Here is a 20,750-nt window from a genome sequence, read left to right as displayed (position 1 = left end):
AAGATAAGCTAATTAGCTTTTGGCTCCAGCTCCCAAAATGTCAGACTACTCCTTTAAAGTAGGGCAGTGGTTTCAAACCTGGGACCATTAGTGTCCAGACTCCTGTAAGGGGTTGGGGTGAATGAATTCAAGAAGATGTTGATGGATGATTAGCACTTTTTTATTATTATTATTTTTCTTGATTCTTTTTTGGGTGAAATTTACCATTTCATGCATTTTAAAAAATGTTTAAATGAAAGAATCTGAAAGGGTAAAATAAGTCTTGACTTAATTTATCACAATTAAACCCTGAATCCAAGAAAAAAAATAAAAATAAAAACAGAATGCGATCATTTGCAAACAAACTCACAAAGTGGTGAACCTCGCTCCATCCCCGCTTGTGAACGACTGAGTCTTTCCAGGATGCCCCTTTCATACCCAATCATGATACTATCACCTGTTACCAATCAACCTGTTGAATGATCCAAACAGGTGTTTTTGGAGCGTTCCATTACTGTCCCGGTCTTTTGTTGCTCCTGTCCCAACTTGTTTGAAACATGTCGATACTTCAAATTCAGAATAAGCAAATATTTACAAAAATCAATGAAGCTGATGAGGTCAAACATTAAATATGTCGTCTTTGTGCTGTCGTCAAAAAGAATTAGCAAATTATCACATTCTCAAAGAACACTTTTAAGATCTCTGTCAGGCTGTTCTTGAAGACAGTGGTTGCTTGAGCTAAATGCTAATGTCAGCATGCTAAAATGCTCACAATTACAGCGTGATGATATTCAGCAGATGCAATGTTTACCATGTTCACCATCTTGGTGTAGCATGTCAGCATGCTAACACTTATCGTAATCCAAAAATGTGAAAGAAGGGCATGACGTTACTCCAAGTCATCATGAGGGGTCATGAAAGTCTGCGCCAAGTTCACGGCAGCCCATCAAATAGTTGTTGAGATATTTCTATCTGGACCAGAGAGGATGACGGACAGACTGACATCCTGAGATAAATAAGACAACTGAGAGACAACTAAATCACTGGACAGAGTGAATGATAACTTGGTAATTTTGAGAAAATGACTGCTTTGACACAGGCGGCCCTTTCCTTAGCTTTTCACTTCAGCGCTGTTGTTGTCAGACATGGACGTCTATCTTCAGTCTGATGTATGATTATTGAAGGAAAGCTCCACAGAGTGCACAGCAGCCTGGAGGAAAATGAGCCTATTTAATCAGTGTCGCTTTCTGTCGGCCCGTCTGCTCCCTCTGTCATGGGTTTGCTGTCTAAATGGCCCTGCTGGATCGTGTTCGCAGATAACTGCCTCGGTAAAGGCGATCAGAATCATTAATGTAACTTTCCTCCCTGACTGCTCCAAAGGGTGTCAGCTTCCACAGGCGCTTGTGTACATCCACGTGCACGCATGTGTGTGTACAGTTGTGTCACGGATGCTCTCGTGCCGTACGATCATGTGTGTTCAGTACATGGGGATGTGTCATACTCATCTGCACGGATGTTTTCTGCCTTTGTGCTTGTGGGTGTGTGTGCATGTGTGGAGTTTATTGGCAAGGCTGAGCAGTGAAACATCCTTGTTTTTTAATAAGGGTCTACGCAGTGGCGGCTGTCAGCTGCCAGACTGCAGATCTGATCCCCGACCTGAGGGGAGGGCCACCTCTGCCATCACACCCTGACTCTCTCTTTGGAGGGACCCCTGGACTAAATGATGACAAGTGAAAGTTTTTCATACCAGCAGCAACACTTTGGATGCAGGCGGAGCTCTGCCTCTTTGTCTTCCTCCAACTGTAACTCCTCTTTCTCTTTCTCCCGCCGTGGCTGAGTATGCTCATAACTCTTCTCCCCTCTTGCTCCACTATCTTTCAGGCTGTAAGTCTGAGGTTCTTTTACTGCACATAACCAACTCCATCATTCTAATGTAATTGAACCAAGAGTACGATCAGTCACCCTGACTGCCTCTGGACGGGGCGCTGTGGTTGTGTGTGGGTGAGTATAATGCCAATACGCCTCAGGATTACTACAAAGAAAATACAGGGTCTAATTTCATTTGTGAAGCGCTGTGCAAGGAGAATTAACTTTCAATGCAACCCCAAACTACATGAACATATTTTAAAGGCAGCTGATGTTATATATTTTTGTGGTTGCAAACAAATACTGTCCTACCCTGTTTGTGGCTCACAGCTAAAATCATTTCTACTGAAGATGAAAATATTTAAAAATGGATCACAAATATGTTTTTCAGTTTTGAAGAAGGCTAAATGACTTCCTCAAACGGTTGTGCTGGGCACTGTAGTTTCTAGCAAATGTTATCCAAACTGGAGTAAATAGAGCATTTTGGGGACCTATTTTCTGCTGAGGATGAATACACATCTCGAGCTCTAGTGAGTGTTTACATATGTGTTTTTAGGCATAGCAGCATGCCTCTAGGGATGCTGGACCACCACTTTGATCCAGAATATCTCCACAACTGTGGGATGGATTGCCATGAAATTGTGTACAGACGTTTGTGGGCCCCAGAGGATGAATCCTCATAACTTTGGTGATCCTCTGACTTCCCCTCTGCTGTTACTATCAGCTTAAAATGTCAGTACTTTTGTCCAAACACATGCAAAACTACAGTAATGACAGACAATACTTTGTGTTTTTTGCTAACTAGCAAATGTTAGCACGCTAAACTAAGATGGTGAACTCAATAAAAGTTACACTTGCTGTTAGCGTTGCCACTGTGAGCATGTTAGCATGCCAGCTTTAGCATTTTGCTCACACCTGAGTGCAGTCTCACAGAGCTCCTAGGGTGGTTGTAGACTGTTATTGTTCTAAAAGAACGCGCTACATCACCAAAAATGCAAGTTAGCAATGTGAATTCATTACTGGTTTTCTCTGTTTTTTTCTTCCTTCAATGCAATTAGTTTACAACAACAAAATGTAGACTAGCACCAGACTTATCCTTTAAGTATGTTTTGCACAGTTGTAATGATCAGTAACAGATGAACATCAATAAGTGTCATTGAGTGAGTGTCGTTGTTCTGTGTTGGTTCTACTGGGGCTTTGATGGCTGCTGGTTCTGCAGTATCAGCAGAGCGCATTAATCTGCTCCACCCTGCTTCTGTGCACTTTAGTGGAGTTAATGTGCTCACATAGTGGCAGCCGACAAATCCTGCCTTTTCACACACACTCACAAAACACACACACACACACACACACACACACACACACACACACACACACGAATCACCTCAAACATCTTCTCTCATGTTCTTTATCAGTGCCATGACAAACACTCATACACACACGCACCAACAGAAACGCATGAGAACAAACATGGCAGTGGTTGCAAATCTGCTGTTTTGATGTCATAATTTGATTTAATTTAATCTAAAAACAGTCTGGCCTGAGGGATGTTTTTTTTTAATAGCTGGAAGTCCAAGAATGCAGACTAAGCTTAAGAAGGAGAACTATGTGTGTTAGTATTACAGTATATCTGTGTGATAAAACATCAGACACAAAGGTCAAACACACTGTACGCGCCCTGAGCACATCACTGTGCTGTCTCACTCTTGACGGACAGCTCCAGTAACAGGACGCCACTCACTCCCTCTGACTCATGCCCGGCCTCGTGCACCGTCACCAGGCTTCCCTGCTTGAACTCAGCCCAGAGTGTTGATGCGGCTGAGGCCGGAGGGCTGTCTGCTCCAGCCCGCTCACGACTCTGCGCCCTGCTCACATCACCTCCTGCCTCTGATGGCAAGAGAGGAAGAGGAGGGATATGGAGAGGAGGATTGTCACTGTGGAGTGATGAGGAAGGAATCAGCCAGTGAAGACCTATAGTGAAATGATATGAGCAAAGGGAGCAAAGGAGCAACAGGATTACGTGCTCCTCTAATCTACCCTCTGATACAAGACTGACCCCCGCAGGATTGGAGGGGAAATGCTGTGTGGTTGGCATCAGCTAAAAGGTGCCATGCTGAGGATGTGTGATAGGAGGGGATGTGAATCTGTCCAGTTGAAGGCAAAAAATGATGCCACAGGCAGGGTTTGCAGAAAAGTGGAGGGAGGGAGGAGACACGACATTAATGGAAAACACGGCAAACTGTGTGTGTGTGTCTCAGAGTCTGCGTTGTGTGTGTCTCATCCTGGGACAGACTGGCTGTGTCCGTCACAGTCCATCAGGCTCAGTTTCTGTCCTCGCACTCAGAGGGCGAGTGTCATCTACCATCAGTTTTCCATCTCAGGGCGCACACACACGAGAAGCGGAACACACACCTGGCAGACATCAAATCTGAAGAGATCCCATCCAAACCAGAACCTTAGAATCCCGTCTGGTGACGCAAGTCTGAATGATCTCTCTTTACCTCTCAAACGAAGCCTCATCAGGCCATTGTCTCTTTCTTTTGTCTCTCTTCGGTCAGCGGTGAAACAGAGATAAAAATTATATGTGAGTAGTGCGTTTCTATCCGTTTGTAATTACAGTTTCACTTCACCCACTTCATCCTGCTCACCCTCCTGACCCAACACCCCACAGGACAAAGCCACCTACACCCTACACTTCTGATAAATTTACATCTCAATTACAAATTAATATGATTCATTGGCCTGAGTCATTCACATCCATGTTAATTAGGAAGAGTAAACAAAGCCAGACAGCAATAAAATGGTGCCGGCTGTGGCAGAAGGGACGTAATCTGATGGATATAAATGGAATGTGATGTTCCTGAATGCTAAAATAACTTTCAGAAATGGTCCATTTCTATTAAAATGTCTGGATCAAATGCAGACACACACACACACCTGGCTCTCTTTATTCAGACTGTTGTGATATCAGAGTCAGTGTCTGACTGTCTAATTGCATAACCTGTAAAACCTGCTCAATAATGTATGGTCAGACTAGACAGGGGCAGCCTGACGGAAAACCTTACCTCAACAAATCCGCTTTGTCTGGCCAAAGACTGGACACTCCAGAGACAGGACGCAAGGCCAGAGGACAGTGTGTGTGTGTGTGTGTGTGTGTGTGTGTGTGTGTGTGTGTGTGTGTGTGTGTGTGTGTGTGTGTGTGTGTGTGGAGGAAGAAAAATAAACTTTCACAATTACAAAATTGCAGAAATCCCCTTTTACCAGAATATTGCACAAAAGCACTTCAACATTTCATCAGATCAGAGCAGAATCACATTGTCTCGCAGCTCTCGCAGGAGCAGCCAAGTCCCTCCTCTTACAGGAAGGTACCTGCACCGAACTTCCTGCAACTTTTCTTCCTGCTTCGGGAAACTGAACAGTGCAGAAACAGCGAGCATGACGGTCCTCCTCCGCAGACTGCCAGTGTCAAAGTGCTGCCTGAGGCGGTGGCTGGGTGTGAATCTGCCGGAAACGAATGCCCGAACTTTCTACCTGCTCCCCCGGGACGGAGCGCGACCGCTGGCCGGTGGTGGTTGCCCTCTGACGGCATGCAGTCGCGCGCACAGCCGCGGGCAGCACACGGAGGCGTCAGATCCCGCAGAGGTGGATTTAAAGCGGTTAGAGGGGGAAGACGATGGTAGGGACACACATGTGATTCAGCATTGTTCAGATTCACACTATATACACACACAAGTTCGCCACTCTGTAAACATGCACATTAGAGCATCTGTCTGATACTACAGTGACATCAGGCCTGCAGTAAAGCCTGTGTGTACTGTGGGCTGCAGCTGCTCACCTTGCTGAGGAATAAGGGTGGAGGAAGTATTCACACACTTTACTTCAGTAAAAGTACTAATACCACAATGTAGAAATACTCTGTTACAAGTTAAAGTCCTGCACTGAAAATGTTACTTAAGTAAAAGTGTGTAATTAAAAGTATTCAGTGCAGAAAAATCCCCCTGACTGGTATATACTATATCACATTTTTGGATATCACAGTTCTAGAAGTATGGAAGTCCAGTATTGCCAAGTAAATAGATAGATAGATAGATAGATAGATAGATAGATAGATAGATAGATAGATAGATAGATAGATAGATAGATAAAACTTCCCACATATTTTCCAAAATGCAAATCAGTTAAAATATAAGTAAAAAAAAGCAGCTTATTCTTAAAAGTGAAAAGGTATTTTTTGCTTTAAATGTATAAATCATTTTTCTGCCAAATGATTGATTAGTTGTCGTGATTAATTGTCTTCCTTCTTTAATCACCTTGAAATTATAATTGTGTCTTTCTAAGTAATAATCATGAAATATCAGACTTCCACACTGGCCTGACTGTAGAAAGATATGGATCAGTGCATGAAGATCACAGCAGGAAGCCTAAATGCTGACGTCGATACTCGATAAATGCACATTTTTAACAGTCGAAAACAGTCGATTAAAAGCTGCCTGAGCTGTCAGCCGCTGCCTCCTGTTGCTTTCTCCTTCTCAGGGATAGTGGAGGTGTTGATGTGCCGACTCAAGGCCAGAAACGCCCTGGGCCATGTGTTCGTGTCACAGGTGAGCAGACCTCTACGTCACCATACACACACAGACACACACACACACACACACACACACACACAAAGCCACTGAGACACTGTGTCCTGTGTGTGCAGATGAGGGAGCTGGTGTTCGCTCTGTCCAATGACTCAGCAGCGCGTGTGGTCATCTTCAGGAGTTTGGTGCCAGGTGTTTTCTGTGCAGGTAAGTCGTCTCTGGTGCATCTGACACTTTGTGATTTGTGGTCAGAGCCTGTCTAAATGACGTGCGATGGTGCGCCATCATCGTCATGTCCACGTAGGTGCAGACCTGAAAGAGAGAGCACTGATGAACAACGCCGAGTCGGATTTGTTTGTTCACGGCCTGCGGTCCCTCATGACTCAGATAGGTGAGAAAGGGAACATGTGAAGATCGAGCAGTTATTTCCCAGTTATTTATATGCATTTGTGAACGTTCTCCTCGTTTCCATGCCCCTGGCAGCATTGCTGCCCATGCCGACCATCGCAGCGATGGACGGCGTCGCCCTGGGAGGTGGGCTGGAGTTGGCCTTGGCCTGTGACCTCCGCACTGCCGGTGAGTGACCTCTGAACCTTCACCTATCAACCCTGAACTGGATGAGTCAGCAGCACGCCTGAGCCCATCTCATATTCTTCTTTCCTTCCCTTAGGTGATGTTAATGGAGAATGAAAGGGGCTGCGATGTTCTCTTCACAGCTGTCACAGATCCAGTCATATTAGATCAGGAAGGTGGAGGATAGCAGCATCCACTTAGGGCCATTTTTACGGACCGACAACTCCCTTATCCCATCAGTGAAGATTAGAATAGCAGTTCAACCTGGACGCAGAGACTCCCCGAGGGGTCACATTTCATTCACTCTAATCATCACATACTGCATCCTCCTGAAGACCTGGAACGAACCTGTGCAGAATATGTTGTATATGACGCTAACGGTCTGTGGAATGAGATGATTTTTGATCTGAAAGCTGCTTCAGGGGAAATAAAAGGACAAAACTGGATGTTAAGGAGTTAAACTTCTTAGGCATTTAAAGCTATAGAAATACACTGTTGAGCTGCTGTTGCTCCTGAGAAGTTGACATTTGGGAGATGTGTCTCCTTCACCGAGCGTTGCTCTGCTGCTGAGCTCAGGGACTAATGATAGCCGGGTGAGGCCACATCTGCCCAGCTGTTCATGTAGCTGAATAAACGTGCGATTGGCTAAATCAGTGTTGGCAGCTCTGTGATTGGCTGAGCGCTGACGAGCTAGGTGAGCAGGTGTTTGCGTCTGTTGCTCTGACAGAGGCATCAGTCAGACTTTACGCTCCTCCCCGGCTTAATGGCACTCAGCAGCGCAGACCTTCAGCTGTCCTCTGTTTGTGTGTGTTTCAGCACATTCGGCGCAGATGGGTCTGATTGAGACGACGCGGGGGCTGCTCCCAGGGGCGGGTAAGACCAAGCAGAGGTCACAAAAATAACGACCTTGCAAAGTGTGTAAGTGGAGAGACTAAACATCTGTGCGGGAGTTGACCTTGATGCGGTTTGTCCTGCAGGGGGCAGTCAGCGGCTGCCGCGGATGGTGGGCATCACTCTGGCCAAAGAGCTCATCTTCACAGGTGGTGTTACGGAAACGCTGACATGTTGCCACAGACGCAGGGTGCTTATCGTTCAGCGAGGGTTGTGTATCACACTCTGTCTGTTATCAGGTAGGCGCGTGGGAGGGCAGACGGCTCTGGAGATGGGGCTCGTAAACAGAGCTGTAGAGCAGAACCAGACGGGAGACGCTGCCCACAGAGAGGCGCTCAGCCTGGCCAGAGAGATACTGCCCCAGGTTAGAGTACAAACACACACTTTGTTCATCCTGCTGCAGCTCAGATACTGATGCATCCCTCCTCCTCCAGGCCTCCTCCCCGCTTCTCCTCTGCTTTCTCGTCCGCCTCTTTTCATTCTGCCTCTCTCTCTCTCTCTCTCTCTCTCTCTCTCTCTCTCTCTCTCTTCCTGGTGTTTTCTTCCCACCTTCCCCCCTCCCTCTCCCTCCTCTCTTCCCTCTCTCCAGGCCTCTGTCGCTCCGTATTTCTTTCACTCCAGTTCAGATGCCTGCAGTTGGCAGGGCCAGAGTGGCAGTCAAGTGGAGAAATGGACCACAAATAGCACCACATACGCGCACACACACACGCACGCACTCATGCACACACACTAACCATTAACATGCTTCTGTTGGTGTGGACTGAATGATTGACAGGAGTTTGCATTGAATGAAAGAGGAGATAATCAGCCCTACGATCATTCTCTCAACTCAGTGTTGTCGTTGCTTCCTGGAAATATTTCTAGAATTTTACATGAAAAGAGAAGTCACTCTACAGCCGACTGTGAAATGTCGAGCACTGTTGAAATTTTAAGTTTGGAGGAGTTTTAGTACCTAGCATGGGTCAAGCCCCCAAAACACTATCCTACATTTCCCATAATGTACAACTTGACTACCTTTCATTAGACCCTCCCTGCCCTGCAGCTTTCAAACTCTGGCAAATTCAGAATAAGCATATAAGCTTATTGTGTAAGTGTATTGCCTTTGTACTGTTTTCAGTATGTCAAAAAGGATTAGCAAGTTATCAAGATTTATTTATGTTTTTATGCAACATCTCAGCTTTTTAGGAATCTGTGCTGTATATATATATTCAATGCTGCATATATGGTGTCTTATTAAGCATCTAACTCACTTTCCTTACTGCTGCCCAGGGGCCTGTCGCAGTGCGGATGGCAAAAGAGGCAATTAACAGAGGCGTCGAGGTACATCATGATTTTTTGTTTTTTTCATTTCATTTTTAGAGCATCAGTGACAGCAGTGACTGAAATCTGTCTCTTCCAGGTTGACATTAGTTCAGCAATGGCAATAGAGAGGATGTGTTATGCTCGGGTAAGACCTCCAGTGCTTACTTTATGTTGAAATACTATGATTTTGCACGATGGTTGTCAGACATTTCCTTTTGACCTGACCTGCTTTGTAAAAACTTCAGCATGAGCGTCGCGTTGGGCTCAGCTTTGACGCTCACTCTGCGTCTGTCTGTGAAGCCCTCTGAGGCTGCCTGTAGTCAGATCATCTGCTGTAACCTCTTGCCCTCTCTTTTCAGGTCATCCCTACGCGGGACAGACAGGAGGGTATGGCTGCCTTCATAGAGAAGAGACTCCCGCGGTACACTGGAGAATAAACTCTTTGCTGCTATTGAATTTCTCTCTCACACAGATGTTACGCTGCTCGTGTCTGATAGGCAGTTAACTCCCATTGACTGTTTATGTGCACCCCAGCCAGTGTCGATATGTTAGTTAAGGTCAGTGTTAGTTCTCAGTAGTTACTGTTTGTTATGTGACACAGTGTAACATGACAAAAAAGTCCAAGGTTCATACCGTTTTATTAACACAGGTGATATGAAGCTCATGTCTGGAATAAAAAGGCGACCCAAGCGTCATCTCCAGTTTTATGGGAATGTACATTCTTTATTTCCAAACTCGAAAACATGACTCCCAGCAGCAGCACGGCACAGTCATGGCAGACGTATAGCATCTTGACTTTTTGCACCTTCCATCTGACTCTTGTGGCTTTCATCCCGGGACATGTTCAGGAGCTCGACTAAACAATGCAACATTATGAGGAGCGACAGAAAAATACAAAAAGGTATTCTGTGTCGTCTGCTGCTCTCTGCCCTTGTTCAAGCCGAGGAGATCAGCTGAGGACACATGCATAATTAACAAGCTTATACAACAACTGATGTACTGTACAGAAAACAATAAGGCCATAATTCACTGAGCAGATGAGGTGATGTATGCTTCGCTGTCAGCTGTTTTAAAGTACCATTTATCAGCCCAATATATTATCTTTACTTCCATTAACACACAAGTTATCTATACACGTCCTGCGACCGCTCATTGTTCCTGCTGAAGCCTTAAATGTTTTTTAAGAGTCACAGCGGTTGTATCAGGGGTTTGTAGAAGCAACATTAGCCATGATTGCATAGAGAATGATGATGGGGCCTTAATGAGAGTCAAGACCTCAGATGAAAAGGGAGAATGTGGGCGTCGTTACAGCAAATGGAGGCTTCTCCGGACAGCAGAAGCACACCTGGTAAAATGGCACCCAGGAGGATACTAATGTCACACGACCAGATCTTTCAGAACAGAAAAATACTCAGATATTTCCGGTAACACCCCCACTCTCTTCAGCTAAACCCCTCCACTGTTCTTAATCAGGTAAACAAAACAATAGAACATACAGCATAATAATTTCCATGCAGCTGATTTTCAACCAGTCCTGAACGAATGGTTACTATTTCTCTCACATTTTCTATTATGTACAACTTTACACACACTCTTTAAGATGCAGCTACTTGTACAGACGTACATACGCACACATGCTCACACCCAAGTGCTGTCTCTGTCTTTAAGACACTCGGACGCACTGGGAAGCGCAGCGAACACACCAGTATATACACGAGTTTCTCGAAGAGAAAACAGCTCTGACATCCATCGTGGTAATACTGACCATATCATTATTGCCGTTTGTGTCCAGAGAGCATTTCTGCACTTCAGCAGACGTAACTGGCAGTAAAACTTCGACTTTTCAAGTGAATTCTACTCTGGACGTTCTAATTTACATCGCTGGCTGCCAAAAGTGCAGAAAAGGAAACTTCTCTATAATTTAGGTTTTCATCTTTAATGTTGAGAACATTTGAACCCACTGCACACACCCTTGGCAAGTGTCCTGTCACATCAAATCAAAGGCATTAGCCGATAGAAGACCAAATGAAGAGGAGAGCAACGGCAGTATTGTGGACCCAGAGGCGTGGGTTTCAGTGAACAGAGCACTGCTACAAACAAACAAGCAGGCATTCCTAAAATGAACAGTGCAAGCATTCAGACAAACTCCAGCATGCTTGAGCTCACAGCAGCGTCATGCGTGTATCTAACGAGCTAGTCGACCAGTTCGGACGAGCAGAGCCCTCAGTAATGTACGGGAGCAGGAGGGTGGCGACCCTCAGCTGAGCTTTTGGGGGTTCGATCCCAAACTGAAAGTTGTATGTGTGCGCATGTTTTTGGTATGGAACTCTTCATGATGCCAATGTCGGACTAACGAGAGTGAGCTCAGACACAAACCTCGTGTTGGGATTTGAGCTTAACTGGCCGACGGTTCTCCTCATAATTTACTTTTCAATCACAAGGTTAGCACACACAGAAATAGTTTTGAAACAAACACAGAAAATAAATAAAGTTAGTGTGTGTGTGCAAAGAATTGCGTAGTCTTTGTCCTTTAATGTTCTCATTTTCTGGGGATTCTTGATAAAGTGAGTTTGTGTGTGATACGCATACATATGTGCACACACACATACAAAATCCCCTCTGTGGTGGGATCCGGTTTACGTCCTCTTGCTCAGATCGTCTCTTTTTCTGGAAGAGGAGATGAAAAAAGATGAAAACTCTCCAGTCATAATGAGACAAATGACCACAGGTGTGAGAGGCTTTACCTCTGTGTGGTTACTGTGGCGGTACGCGGCGATTTGTCTGTGTGGACGCGGTCTGGCCGGTGCGGGCTCGGTGGTTCTGCAGGCTCTCCAGAATGCTCTTAGCCAACAGTTTGACGTCTGCGTGGGTCTGTGGGTGAGTATGAACGAGCTCCAGCTGCTGCAGGCCGCCCTCCTCTAACAACATGCTGCAGTAACGAGCGGCTGCGAGACACACGGGGTGAAACACGATTAAATCTGTCAGAGGTCGGCGTAGGTGAATAAGTAACAGCTGAATCACATGTCAGTGAATGATCTGTGAACGGGCAAATGTTTAAAACTAGAATAACATTTGGTTTTGTATCTACATGTGTTTGTATCTCACCGTTCTTGCTGCAGACATGTTGCATGGCCCAGGCTGCCCACAGCTGGACACCGGGGGTGTGAAAGCACTCCAGTAAAGGAAAGAAGGGGTTAAATGACCTACAGAATGAGACAGAATGAGGACATGTTTAGCATTTACTGTATGTCACATGTTCGTGCGAAGGTTTTGCCTGTGTGTCTGACTCCAATTTACACAAACAAAAGTTTAAAGCTCAGTAAAGACAGATAAAGAACACTGCGTGGTGTATTATTACTGTAGAGAAGCTGCATCTCACCTGTAGGCCACCATCTCACACTCAGGCGGGGGCCACTTCATAATGACATCATGCTAAGGAGACACACAAATGACAACTTCTCAAAATAACCATGTACAGTGGTTATGCGCATGAGTTGTGAGTAGCTATGCAGATTCCTACCAGCTGTTCCAGCAGCGAGGACCGAAGATCAGAGCTGAGCGTCCAGGCTTCCTCTCCCCGTGACGTCAGATGTGCGAGGATGCCTGCAGCGAAGTAGCTGACCTCCACCTCTTGGCTGTGCAGCAGAGTGCTGATGTGGTCCAAGAACCCCTGCACCATCAGCTCGCCGTGCAGCTCCCCGACCTCTGCTATGTTGTTCTACACGACAAAAGGTGAAAAGGGAATAATGATGTCTTAATGTTGCAAATTTATTCAACATTGTGTTTTTCTAAAGGGTAACCAGAGAGCAGTAAACTCACCAGCAGGCCGAGAACCTTCTGCTGAATAGAAGACTCATTGGGGAAGGACTGCAGAGGGGGATGGTGGGAGTGGGAACAAAACAAGTGAGTCAGCCCACCCTCAAGGCACACATACTTATACAGAGCAACACGTGGTGAGGTGTCATGATTAACTAGTAAGGTAATCTGCTCTGAGTTACGTTCTGTGTAGAGCTTATTGTTTATCTTATATGTCCAAGCTGACATTTCTGCGTACCTCCAGAACTTTAATAAACAGGTCCAGGCCCTGGTTCTCGATAAAATGGCGGCAGGTTGTCGGTGATTCATCAGTGAGGTTCCAGAGTGCACTCAGTGTAAATTTGAGGGTGGCGTCCACCATGCCCTGAGTAGCCTTCTGACGCACAATGTGGAGCAGTTGCTGTAGGGGGAAGGGAGCATGTTTGCTTTGAAAATTTGCCTTTTTTGGTAAATTAGTAAAGGCGGAAGGGAATGGGGCAGAGATGAGAATCTTACCTTCACTATGAACAGCTCTGCTCCCAGCTGAGCCGTCTGCTCTGTGGACAACTGCAAAAAGCAAACGTCTGCGAGTTTAGAAAGAACCCAACAAACTTGCTCAGAATGCATGAATGACAACATAGTGATGTACCTTCGCGGCCAGGATGGAAATGATAGCCACCGCCATCCTCTGCATGTTTTGGTCTTCGTGGTTGCAGAGCCACTGCATCACTAGTTTGGCAGCTTCAAACCTTCAAACGAACAGAGAACAAAACATTTCTTCTGTAAACATCATACATCTTTGACCAATCTGACACATTTACTGTTGTGGTCTTTTACTGCATGTATTTAGTCCTTTTTATAATGACTGTGACATCTGAAATGTACATGAAGAAGAAGAAGAAATCCTTTATTAGTCACATTTTGACACACAACATGCAAAGTTAGGGAGGGGAAACTGCACACGCCATGCATATGTGAAATTAATTCTCCGCCTTGAACCCATCCTTGGTCTGTCCTTCCTCCGTGGCGGACCAGGAGCGGTGGGCTGCCAGCCGACCGGCGCCCGGGGACCAGTTCCTTGTTGTCACCATTGGTCAGATCTTCTTGCATGTTTTTAGTGGGGGTATTTTTATGGAGAATACCCCAGGTGAGCACGGGGACAACATGCAAACTCCACACAGAAAGGCCCCCTTTTTTCCTCGAGCAGCAGGCACTGAAGGCATGGTGGAGGACTACATGCTAAAACTACATTAAAATCCTGTGGTAAAATGAGTGTTTCTCACCTGTTGAATGGAACCTCCTGCAGAATACGATCACTGCACAGAGACAGCAGGCAATTCTTCTGCAGCTATAGAGAGAGAAACCAGACCAGGCATCAGTCCAGAACCTGAGCTACAACAGCTGACGACATCATCTGCAAAGACCTCACACAATCTGTGAATGTACTTTTCTGTTTGTGCTTTGTTATAGAGGCCCAGTAAAATCTCATCTCATGTCTGACTTGGAGCCTGTGCAAAGCCGAGAACTTCTCCAAGCAGACACTGTGAGGGCCAGACATTCAAATAAAAAACACAACATACATTTATTTAGGCCTAATCAGCCTATTATTGTTTCATATTTTCACTTCCATGATTGTTATTTTCACCCACCAATATCAGTGTGAACAGACTCATAGAAAACATGGAAAATCCATAAACTCTGAAAGGAGGCAGGTCACTGAAGACTTAATTTAACCAATTTTCATCTTTTTCTTTCTTCGATTGAGAGGTTTTGGTTGTTATTATGAATCACACATGACTGCCAACTCTCACGCATTGACCGTGTGACTCAAGCAACTTCACACGCTCCCACGCCACACGTCCATTTTCACATGCAGTGAAAAACACATTTCTGACTGATAGCAGTAGGTAAAGTGAACAGTGACAGCGCACAGACAGACAAGAGTCTGCGTCTCTTGTGGCAGCAGCGTCTCTCAAGCGCAGGCTGGCAGGAGTGAGATTCAATATGGATGCTGTTGTTGTTTTTTGTGATTGATATGACATGCAAGCTGTATGCGACTACGACAGCAGCATGGACGTGAAGCTACCTGTTGGTGGTTGGGGAATGTCCTCATGGCCTCCAGCAGAAGCTGAGTAACGGTGCTCAGAAGTCGCACTGGCATTCCTGCTGCCAGGTCCTGCTTCGTCAGGTTGAACACACAGGCGCTGGCTGCCAGCTGGACGTTCAGAGTGGCAGGGTGATTCTTCATGCCCAAAACTACCAGCTAGAAAAAAAAAACAAGAGGGAAGTAATGTTATGTTAAGTGAGACAGATGAGGAACTTCAAGTGTGCATAAATGGAGTCGGGATGAAGGACTTTGACACAATGTGCTGTAAGAGGTAGGAGGAGGACACTCTGTCACTTATCAGACAATATGTGGTTCAGATTCAGAGTCCAAAATTTATTTGTTGGTCTGCCATAAAACTGCAGCTTCACAGATTTAATTTCCAAGTAGAATAATGTGGGTTTACCTTAAGGATGTCAGGCCTCGGTTTCTCCATGACATGCGTCAGGCTGAACAGGTGAAACAGAGCCTCTCTCACAAAACCTTCCCTCTCACTGTAGCGTCGCAGGGCCTCACAGATCTGGGTCTCGTTGGCTTCTCCTGTTACCTGTTTACGCACAAAAGACAGTTTACGCTTGCAAACGTTCATTTACATGCAGAGTTATCAGTTTTAATGTATGCATCTGCATCTACCTTTAGATTTCCTTCTCCGGAGAGGAAGTCAGAAAATCCAGCATCTGTGGCCAGAAGTCCCACAAAGGTCATCCCTGGTCTCTCCTCAACAAAAGCCTTAACAACTGCATCTGTCACCTGCAACATCATCATCATGTAAGAAATTACACCTTACCTCTACAGCCTGTTTGCTTTCTTTGCAATCTAACCAAAATACTCTTAGACGTGTGTGAATGAGTTTCAAACACCTGTTTCCTTCCCGACACATCCAGAGAAACAAGAGCCGGCAGGATCCCTGGCTGTCCTAGAAGTTGACGAGCCACATCAGAGGTAAACTGCTTATCGTCACTGATGTCCAGGTGCTGCATAGGCCGGGTTTCACATAAACACAGACAATGATGTTTTAAAGTATGGCTGATGGAGTCAGAGAAAGTGTTATTCCCTGCGCCAATCAATGAATCAATCAATAGAAACAGGTTTAATAGTAGACACACAGCTCAAAACTCAGCTCCATCCTTCCACTAACCTGAAGTACATCCAGCTGGCCAATGACTCTCAGCAGCTGAGCAGTGCTCATCTCCAGCCTTTTCAGCTGGTGTAGTGTTAGTGAGCGCAGGCGCTCCTTCAGGCCCAGCAAGGGGCTCAGGTTGGTAACTGAAGTGTTGGAGAGATCGAGGCTCTCCAGCCGAGGCAGGGAACACACATCGACAAGCCCAGAGTCATAGAAGTCTACATTGGCTAGAGAGAGGGAGCGGAGGCCCTGGAGGGAGCTGAAGCGATACCGGATTGGTTCCTCCAGAGAGGACATGGTGAGACCTGTTAAGACAAGTCTCTGGAGGGACTCCTGCAGGGTGTTTGAGGACAAAACAAAACAAGAAATATCAAGTTTCAATACAGGTTTCCAATGAAATATCAAAGGAGGAAAGGGTGGTTTGACATACTCTCATATTACCTGACAATATTTATTGGTGGCCAAACCCTGTAGAATATCAGGAATCGTGAGGTCAGCATTGACCCTGGCAGCATCCAGCTCCAGCAGTCTGTGAGGGCAGAGGGCTTTCTGGAAGGCCTCTGCAGAGATCCGCGCCGTACGGATGCAGGCTCGCCTCAGCCGCAGGTACTCACAGTTCCGAAATACCCCCACTGTGCTATCATTCAGCGGACCTGAGGGGGAATGAACTCGAGTTAAGGTTCATCTCTGGTTCGTGCAGGACTGAGCCTTATGCAATACTGTCTATGCTTACCTAGAGCAGGTGACAACACACCAGGAGACTGAGTGGCTCAAAGTTTTCACACATTTTTCTCTCTTTTGTTGAAAAGTCAGTGGGATGAAATTTATATTTTCATCAAGCCATGACTAGAATGATTCAGGTTGATGGTTTGACGGGTGATTTAACCACGTTTAAGACTGTATTTTCACTGCGGTGATTTTAAAAGGCTCAGAAATCAACGACTCTTAACTGTTCGGGAAAATCTCCAAGTCCAGGTTTACCTTCAGTGGCCATCTTGGCCAGTAGCTGGTCTGCTAACTCCTGTGGGAAGAGTACAGCCTCTCGGAAGCATAGGGAGCCATCGGGGCGCTTCACACAGAAACACTCCAGATTTTGGCTCACATAAGTCAGACACAAGTCTGTCAGAGCCGCTGGAGATGCATCATCCTGAAAACACAAAGGGGATGGTTGTTGAAGTAGACGTGTACAGTGCCATTTGCTAATATACCGTCTTTCAAACAATAACGCAACGCAATGACGGAGGACATAAAAATACGTTACACAAATTCGCAAGAAAAATACGGTGTAAAGACAAAAACTTACCGTGTTTAGGAAACTCCTGGCCATGGCCATGATTAAAAAAAAAAAACAAACTCCAGTTATAGCTTATTCAAACGAGACTGGTGTGTTTTACACCACGGAAATCTGCCACCGTGCTTGCTAACCGTCGAGCGACGTTTTAACTGTTTCAGTTAGCAGTGTTCGCGAGTCTGACGCTACGCTGTTACTGACAGTGCAGCAACTACGAGGAGAGAACGACGAACGGGCACCAAGGCAACGTTAGCGGCGAAGCCAGCTAGCTAGCTCACTTGTTGTCGCCTCCGTTGTGGAAAATCGTTCTCCGTGCAGAAATGTCTGAAGCTGTCGGCTGTGGCGGAACGCATGTTTAAAAGATGTCGACTAAACCCTGCAGCGACCGAAAGTCTGAGTGTAGGAACCGGTGGGGAGTGTAGTTTTCACAGCGAGCTGTTCGGTCTATTTTTGACTAGACTGACTAGACAGACAGTAAACAAGGGTCACGACACAGGAAGTACATTGTCGAGGGGGCTGGACTACGGAAGCCTGTGCAAGAGGGTTATGAAACCAGGAAGAGATCAAATGGAGGCACGCTTGGTCCTGTTCTTCTTCTATTTCTAAAGGAATTTTATTTTATAACTCGTTAAACTACGCTTTTATCGCCTCTTTACGATTAACGCTAATAATCTCTATCAGTTCTTTAGTTTAGGGAAACGCTTTTGTAACGCGGCTCAGTAGCTCATTCACCAAGGTCAAGAGTTGTGTGGATGCGGTGGGAGCTAAATCTTCAGCACATGGGATTATAGTAAAGTTAAAAAGGCGTGGAAGCGGAAATATGGCAGGACTCATAAACTTTGAAGATGAGAATGAAGTGAAGCAGTTTTTGGATAATCTGGGGGTGGAGTACAGCTTCCAGTGTTACAAAGAAAATGATCCTGAAGGTAAAATTCCTGCGCTGTTCACAGATCAGTGGTGCTGAAACACTGCACACCAGCTCCATATGGAAATTCAGTTATGTGTTAAAAATGTTAACCTCACCTTTTATCCGTGTGTCGTGTTTTTCTTAGGGTGCCAAAGGCTAGCAGACTATTTGGAAGGGGTGAAGAAGAACTACGAGTCAACAGTAAAAGTACTGAAACATAACTGTGAAACTAATGGATTTGGAGAGAGCTGCTATAAACTGGGGGCTTACCATATCACAGGCAAAGGTAAGACAGCATTATGGCTTGTTGCTGTCTTTGTTTACCCTCTCTGGTGCTTGGGCAAATAACTCAGTTTATGAGTAATTGGTGGTAGTTTATATGAGTAGCTGGTTGAATGGTTTTCAATAAAGTAATGCAAAATAAATGATCAGATCAACATATTTGCTGTTTAATATTTCTAATGGTAGCATTTACTTCTTTTTTTCATATGAAATGTATAATAAAGGCATTCTTTTTTTTACGTTTTGTATAATAGCAATTTGATTAACATGTCAGATTGTTGTTTACATGTGAACACATCAATTAGTTCTGTTGATTTTGTTATTTGGGTCCATTTTACTTGTGCGCTTTTGTTTACATACATTTTTTTGAACAGCACTCTTTATGGTTTGTTCATGTGAGGGATCTGAATTCTTTCCACCAGGTGGAGTAACTCAGTGTCTGAAATCAGCCTACTCCTGCTTTGTGCGCTCCTGTGCTGCTGGAGGAAAGAAGTCCATAGATGCCTGTCATAACGTTGGTCTGTTAGCCCATGATGGACGAGCTGTGGGAGAACCTGACCTTGCAGGAGCTCGGCAGTACTATGAGAAGGCCTGCGCCGGTGGCTTTGCTCCCTCCTGCTTTAACCTCAGTGCCTTGTTCATTGAGGGCAATTCCAAAGGGCTAAAGCCAGATATGACTCAAGCTTTGAAGTTCGCCACCAGGGCTTGTGAGCTGGGACATGTGTGGGGCTGCGCCAATGCAAGTCGCATGTACAAACTTGGGGATGGTACGGAGAAGGATGAGAAGAAAGCGGAGGAGCTGAAGAATCGAGCGATGGAGCTGCATGCTTTTGAGAAGGAAAGGCAGCTCAAGTTTGGGGAGTGAATGTGACACACCAATTAAATTATCGTGTTTTTGGTGTGCTAACATGTGTGGTGTTCAGTCAGGTTGATTGTGAGAGCAGGTATACGTGTGCATAAACAAAACCTGTTCAGGTGTTCAATGGTAGGAGAAAAGAATGGATCTGTTTTACCTCATTTACAGTCTGTGGACAGTCAGGGAGCAACATTAACTTGACTATTTGTATTGGCAGATTTCAGCCAAATATATACAAGATAATGTAAATGTAATGGCAATAAAATTAATTCTGATTCATGCACAGTATTTGATTTGTGTTATTGAGTTGAAAGTCAGTGATTTGTGGTATAGAAAATGATTAGACACAAGCCTTGAGGGTTAAAGGGCAGTTTAAACTCAATACACTGCATCCAGATAGTCATGCACATCAGCCTTTGTGCAATGTTATGAATGAGTATCTGTTGTGTGTTATTAGTAGGGTGTGCCACAGTTAAAAAAAAAAAAGAATTTGAACAAAACTGACTAATCTTGTGGAACATGGCTAAATGCGGCGCACATCATTTTGATGTTAGACATTTTATAACAGTGGGGGGTAGCCTTAAAAGCCTATAAAATATTGAATAGGTTCACGATCACAGGATGGCACGACGGTGTTTGGACCACAAGAGGGAGTCAGAATCAAAGACATGAACTTTGCGCCTTTTTTCTATCTCACAGGGCGCTTTGCTTTATCCTGCAATCATCACAACAGGCAGGCGGTATGTTATTCCCATCTGTCAACGTTTTACCGATGCTGTATTAGGAAGCTGTAGATAATACATACGCTGACAAAAGGTCCCTGCATATAAAGACCTAAAGTAAGCCGGTGTGTTGGTGTTGATGGGCGGACTGGTCCGCTCGCACGCTGGAAGCTCCGCCCGTTCGCCGTGCGTCTCCTCGGTCCTCATTCAAAACACATCACAGCTGTTGCGAGGCGCATCGTGTCCTGAACGTTAGCCTAAAAACTGTTAGCTGTCTGCTGATGTCTCCTGTTGGCCTCTGATGTACCCGCTGGAATACCAGAAGAAGGGAGAAGAAAACGGCGCACTTCGGTGAGTTACGGAGCAGCGTGAGGGGAAAGTTTGTTATCGTTTGCGACATCATGTTGAAAATCCCTCCTCAGCCGTCGAGGTAGCTAGCTAGTGTAACGTTAAGCCCCAGGAACCGTTTGGATGTGTTC

The 20,750-nt window shown here is 45.4% G+C and overlaps 4 protein-coding genes across 8 annotated transcripts in view; 3 read left to right on the top strand and 1 right to left on the bottom strand.

Annotated features, from left to right (window-relative positions):
- The first annotated feature begins 5,203 nt into the window (after positions 1–5,203).
- echdc2 (enoyl CoA hydratase domain containing 2) lies at positions 5,204–9,897 on the top strand. The gene is made up of 11 exons (XM_070960562.1): positions 5,204–5,521; positions 6,379–6,446; positions 6,545–6,632; positions 6,730–6,816; positions 6,909–7,001; positions 7,815–7,871; positions 7,976–8,038; positions 8,129–8,253; positions 9,159–9,209; positions 9,289–9,336; positions 9,551–9,897. Exons 1-11 carry the CDS (start codon positions 5,281–5,283, stop codon positions 9,626–9,628), a joined length of 999 nt encoding a protein of 332 aa, XP_070816663.1. The 5' UTR covers positions 5,204–5,280; the 3' UTR covers positions 9,629–9,897.
- zyg11 (zyg-11 family member, cell cycle regulator) lies at positions 9,812–17,991 on the bottom strand. Its single transcript, XM_070960561.1, has 18 exons — positions 17,517–17,991; positions 17,195–17,360; positions 16,655–16,866; positions 16,229–16,546; positions 15,951–16,064; positions 15,724–15,840; positions 15,497–15,637; positions 15,073–15,249; positions 14,270–14,334; positions 13,636–13,735; positions 13,503–13,553; positions 13,246–13,407; positions 13,011–13,058; positions 12,712–12,909; positions 12,571–12,623; positions 12,297–12,394; positions 11,936–12,136; positions 9,812–11,858 (listed from the first exon to the last, which is right to left on the bottom strand). Exons 1-17 carry the CDS (start codon positions 17,544–17,546, stop codon positions 11,946–11,948), a joined length of 2,241 nt encoding a protein of 746 aa, XP_070816662.1. The 5' UTR covers positions 17,547–17,991; the 3' UTR covers positions 9,812–11,858; positions 11,936–11,945.
- A 46-nt stretch (positions 17,992–18,037) lies between these two features.
- coa7 (cytochrome c oxidase assembly factor 7) lies at positions 18,038–20,023 on the top strand. Its single transcript, XM_070960560.1, has 3 exons — positions 18,038–18,430; positions 18,557–18,697; positions 19,116–20,023. The coding sequence occupies exons 1-3, from the start codon at positions 18,325–18,327 to the stop codon at positions 19,556–19,558; spliced, it is 690 nt and encodes a 229-aa protein (XP_070816661.1). The 5' UTR covers positions 18,038–18,324; the 3' UTR covers positions 19,559–20,023.
- A 257-nt stretch (positions 20,024–20,280) lies between these two features.
- Positions 20,281–20,750, top strand: part of ralgps2 (Ral GEF with PH domain and SH3 binding motif 2) — a 188,538-nt gene continuing 188,068 nt past the window's right edge. For 3 of the 5 annotated variants that reach the window (XR_011602106.1, XM_070960350.1, XM_070960345.1), the window contains exon 1: positions 20,281–20,622. The gene's annotated coding sequence lies outside the window, so the exon portion shown is untranslated. Of the gene's footprint in view, positions 20,627–20,750 lie in introns of all 5 variants that reach the window. The other 2 variants (XM_070960349.1, XM_070960347.1) reach the window with 2 other exon arrangements.

Source organism: Chaetodon trifascialis, chromosome 4 (genome assembly GCF_039877785.1).
Source record: "Chaetodon trifascialis isolate fChaTrf1 chromosome 4, fChaTrf1.hap1, whole genome shotgun sequence".
NCBI classification, from domain to species: domain Eukaryota; kingdom Metazoa; phylum Chordata; class Actinopteri; order Chaetodontiformes; family Chaetodontidae; genus Chaetodon; species Chaetodon trifascialis.
This window is presented reverse-complemented; position numbering and strand designations above follow the sequence as displayed.

What these genes read in the sequence shown, in the direction of transcription:
- echdc2 (XM_070960562.1), top strand. Translation starts at nt 5,281, where the DNA reads ATGACGGTCCTCCTCCGCAGACTGCCAGTGTCAAAGTGCTGCCTGAGG. An exon ending in GTTAGAGGGGGAAGACGATG is followed by an intron (nt 5,522 to 6,378) that starts GTAGGGACACAC and finishes TCTCCTTCTCAG; the next exon opens with GGATAGTGGAGGTGTTGATG. An exon ending in CCAGAGAGATACTGCCCCAG is followed by an intron (nt 8,254 to 9,158) that starts GTTAGAGTACAA and finishes ACTGCTGCCCAG; the next exon opens with GGGCCTGTCGCAGTGCGGAT.
- coa7 (XM_070960560.1), top strand. Translation starts at nt 18,325, where the DNA reads ATGGCAGGACTCATAAACTTTGAAGATGAGAATGAAGTGAAGCAGTTT. An exon ending in CAAAGAAAATGATCCTGAAG is followed by an intron (nt 18,431 to 18,556) that starts GTAAAATTCCTG and finishes TGTTTTTCTTAG; the next exon opens with GGTGCCAAAGGCTAGCAGAC. An exon ending in TTACCATATCACAGGCAAAG is followed by an intron (nt 18,698 to 19,115) that starts GTAAGACAGCAT and finishes TCTTTCCACCAG; the next exon opens with GTGGAGTAACTCAGTGTCTG.
- zyg11 (XM_070960561.1), bottom strand. Translation starts at nt 17,546, where the DNA reads ATGGCCATGGCCAGGAGTTTCCTAAACACG. An exon ending in CAGGAGGTTCCATTCAACAG is followed by an intron (nt 13,736 to 14,269) that starts GTGAGAAACACT and finishes GTTCGTTTGAAG; the next exon opens with GTTTGAAGCTGCCAAACTAG. An exon ending in ACATGTCTGCAGCAAGAACG is followed by an intron (nt 12,137 to 12,296) that starts GTGAGATACAAA and finishes TGTGTCTCGCAG; the next exon opens with CCGCTCGTTACTGCAGCATG.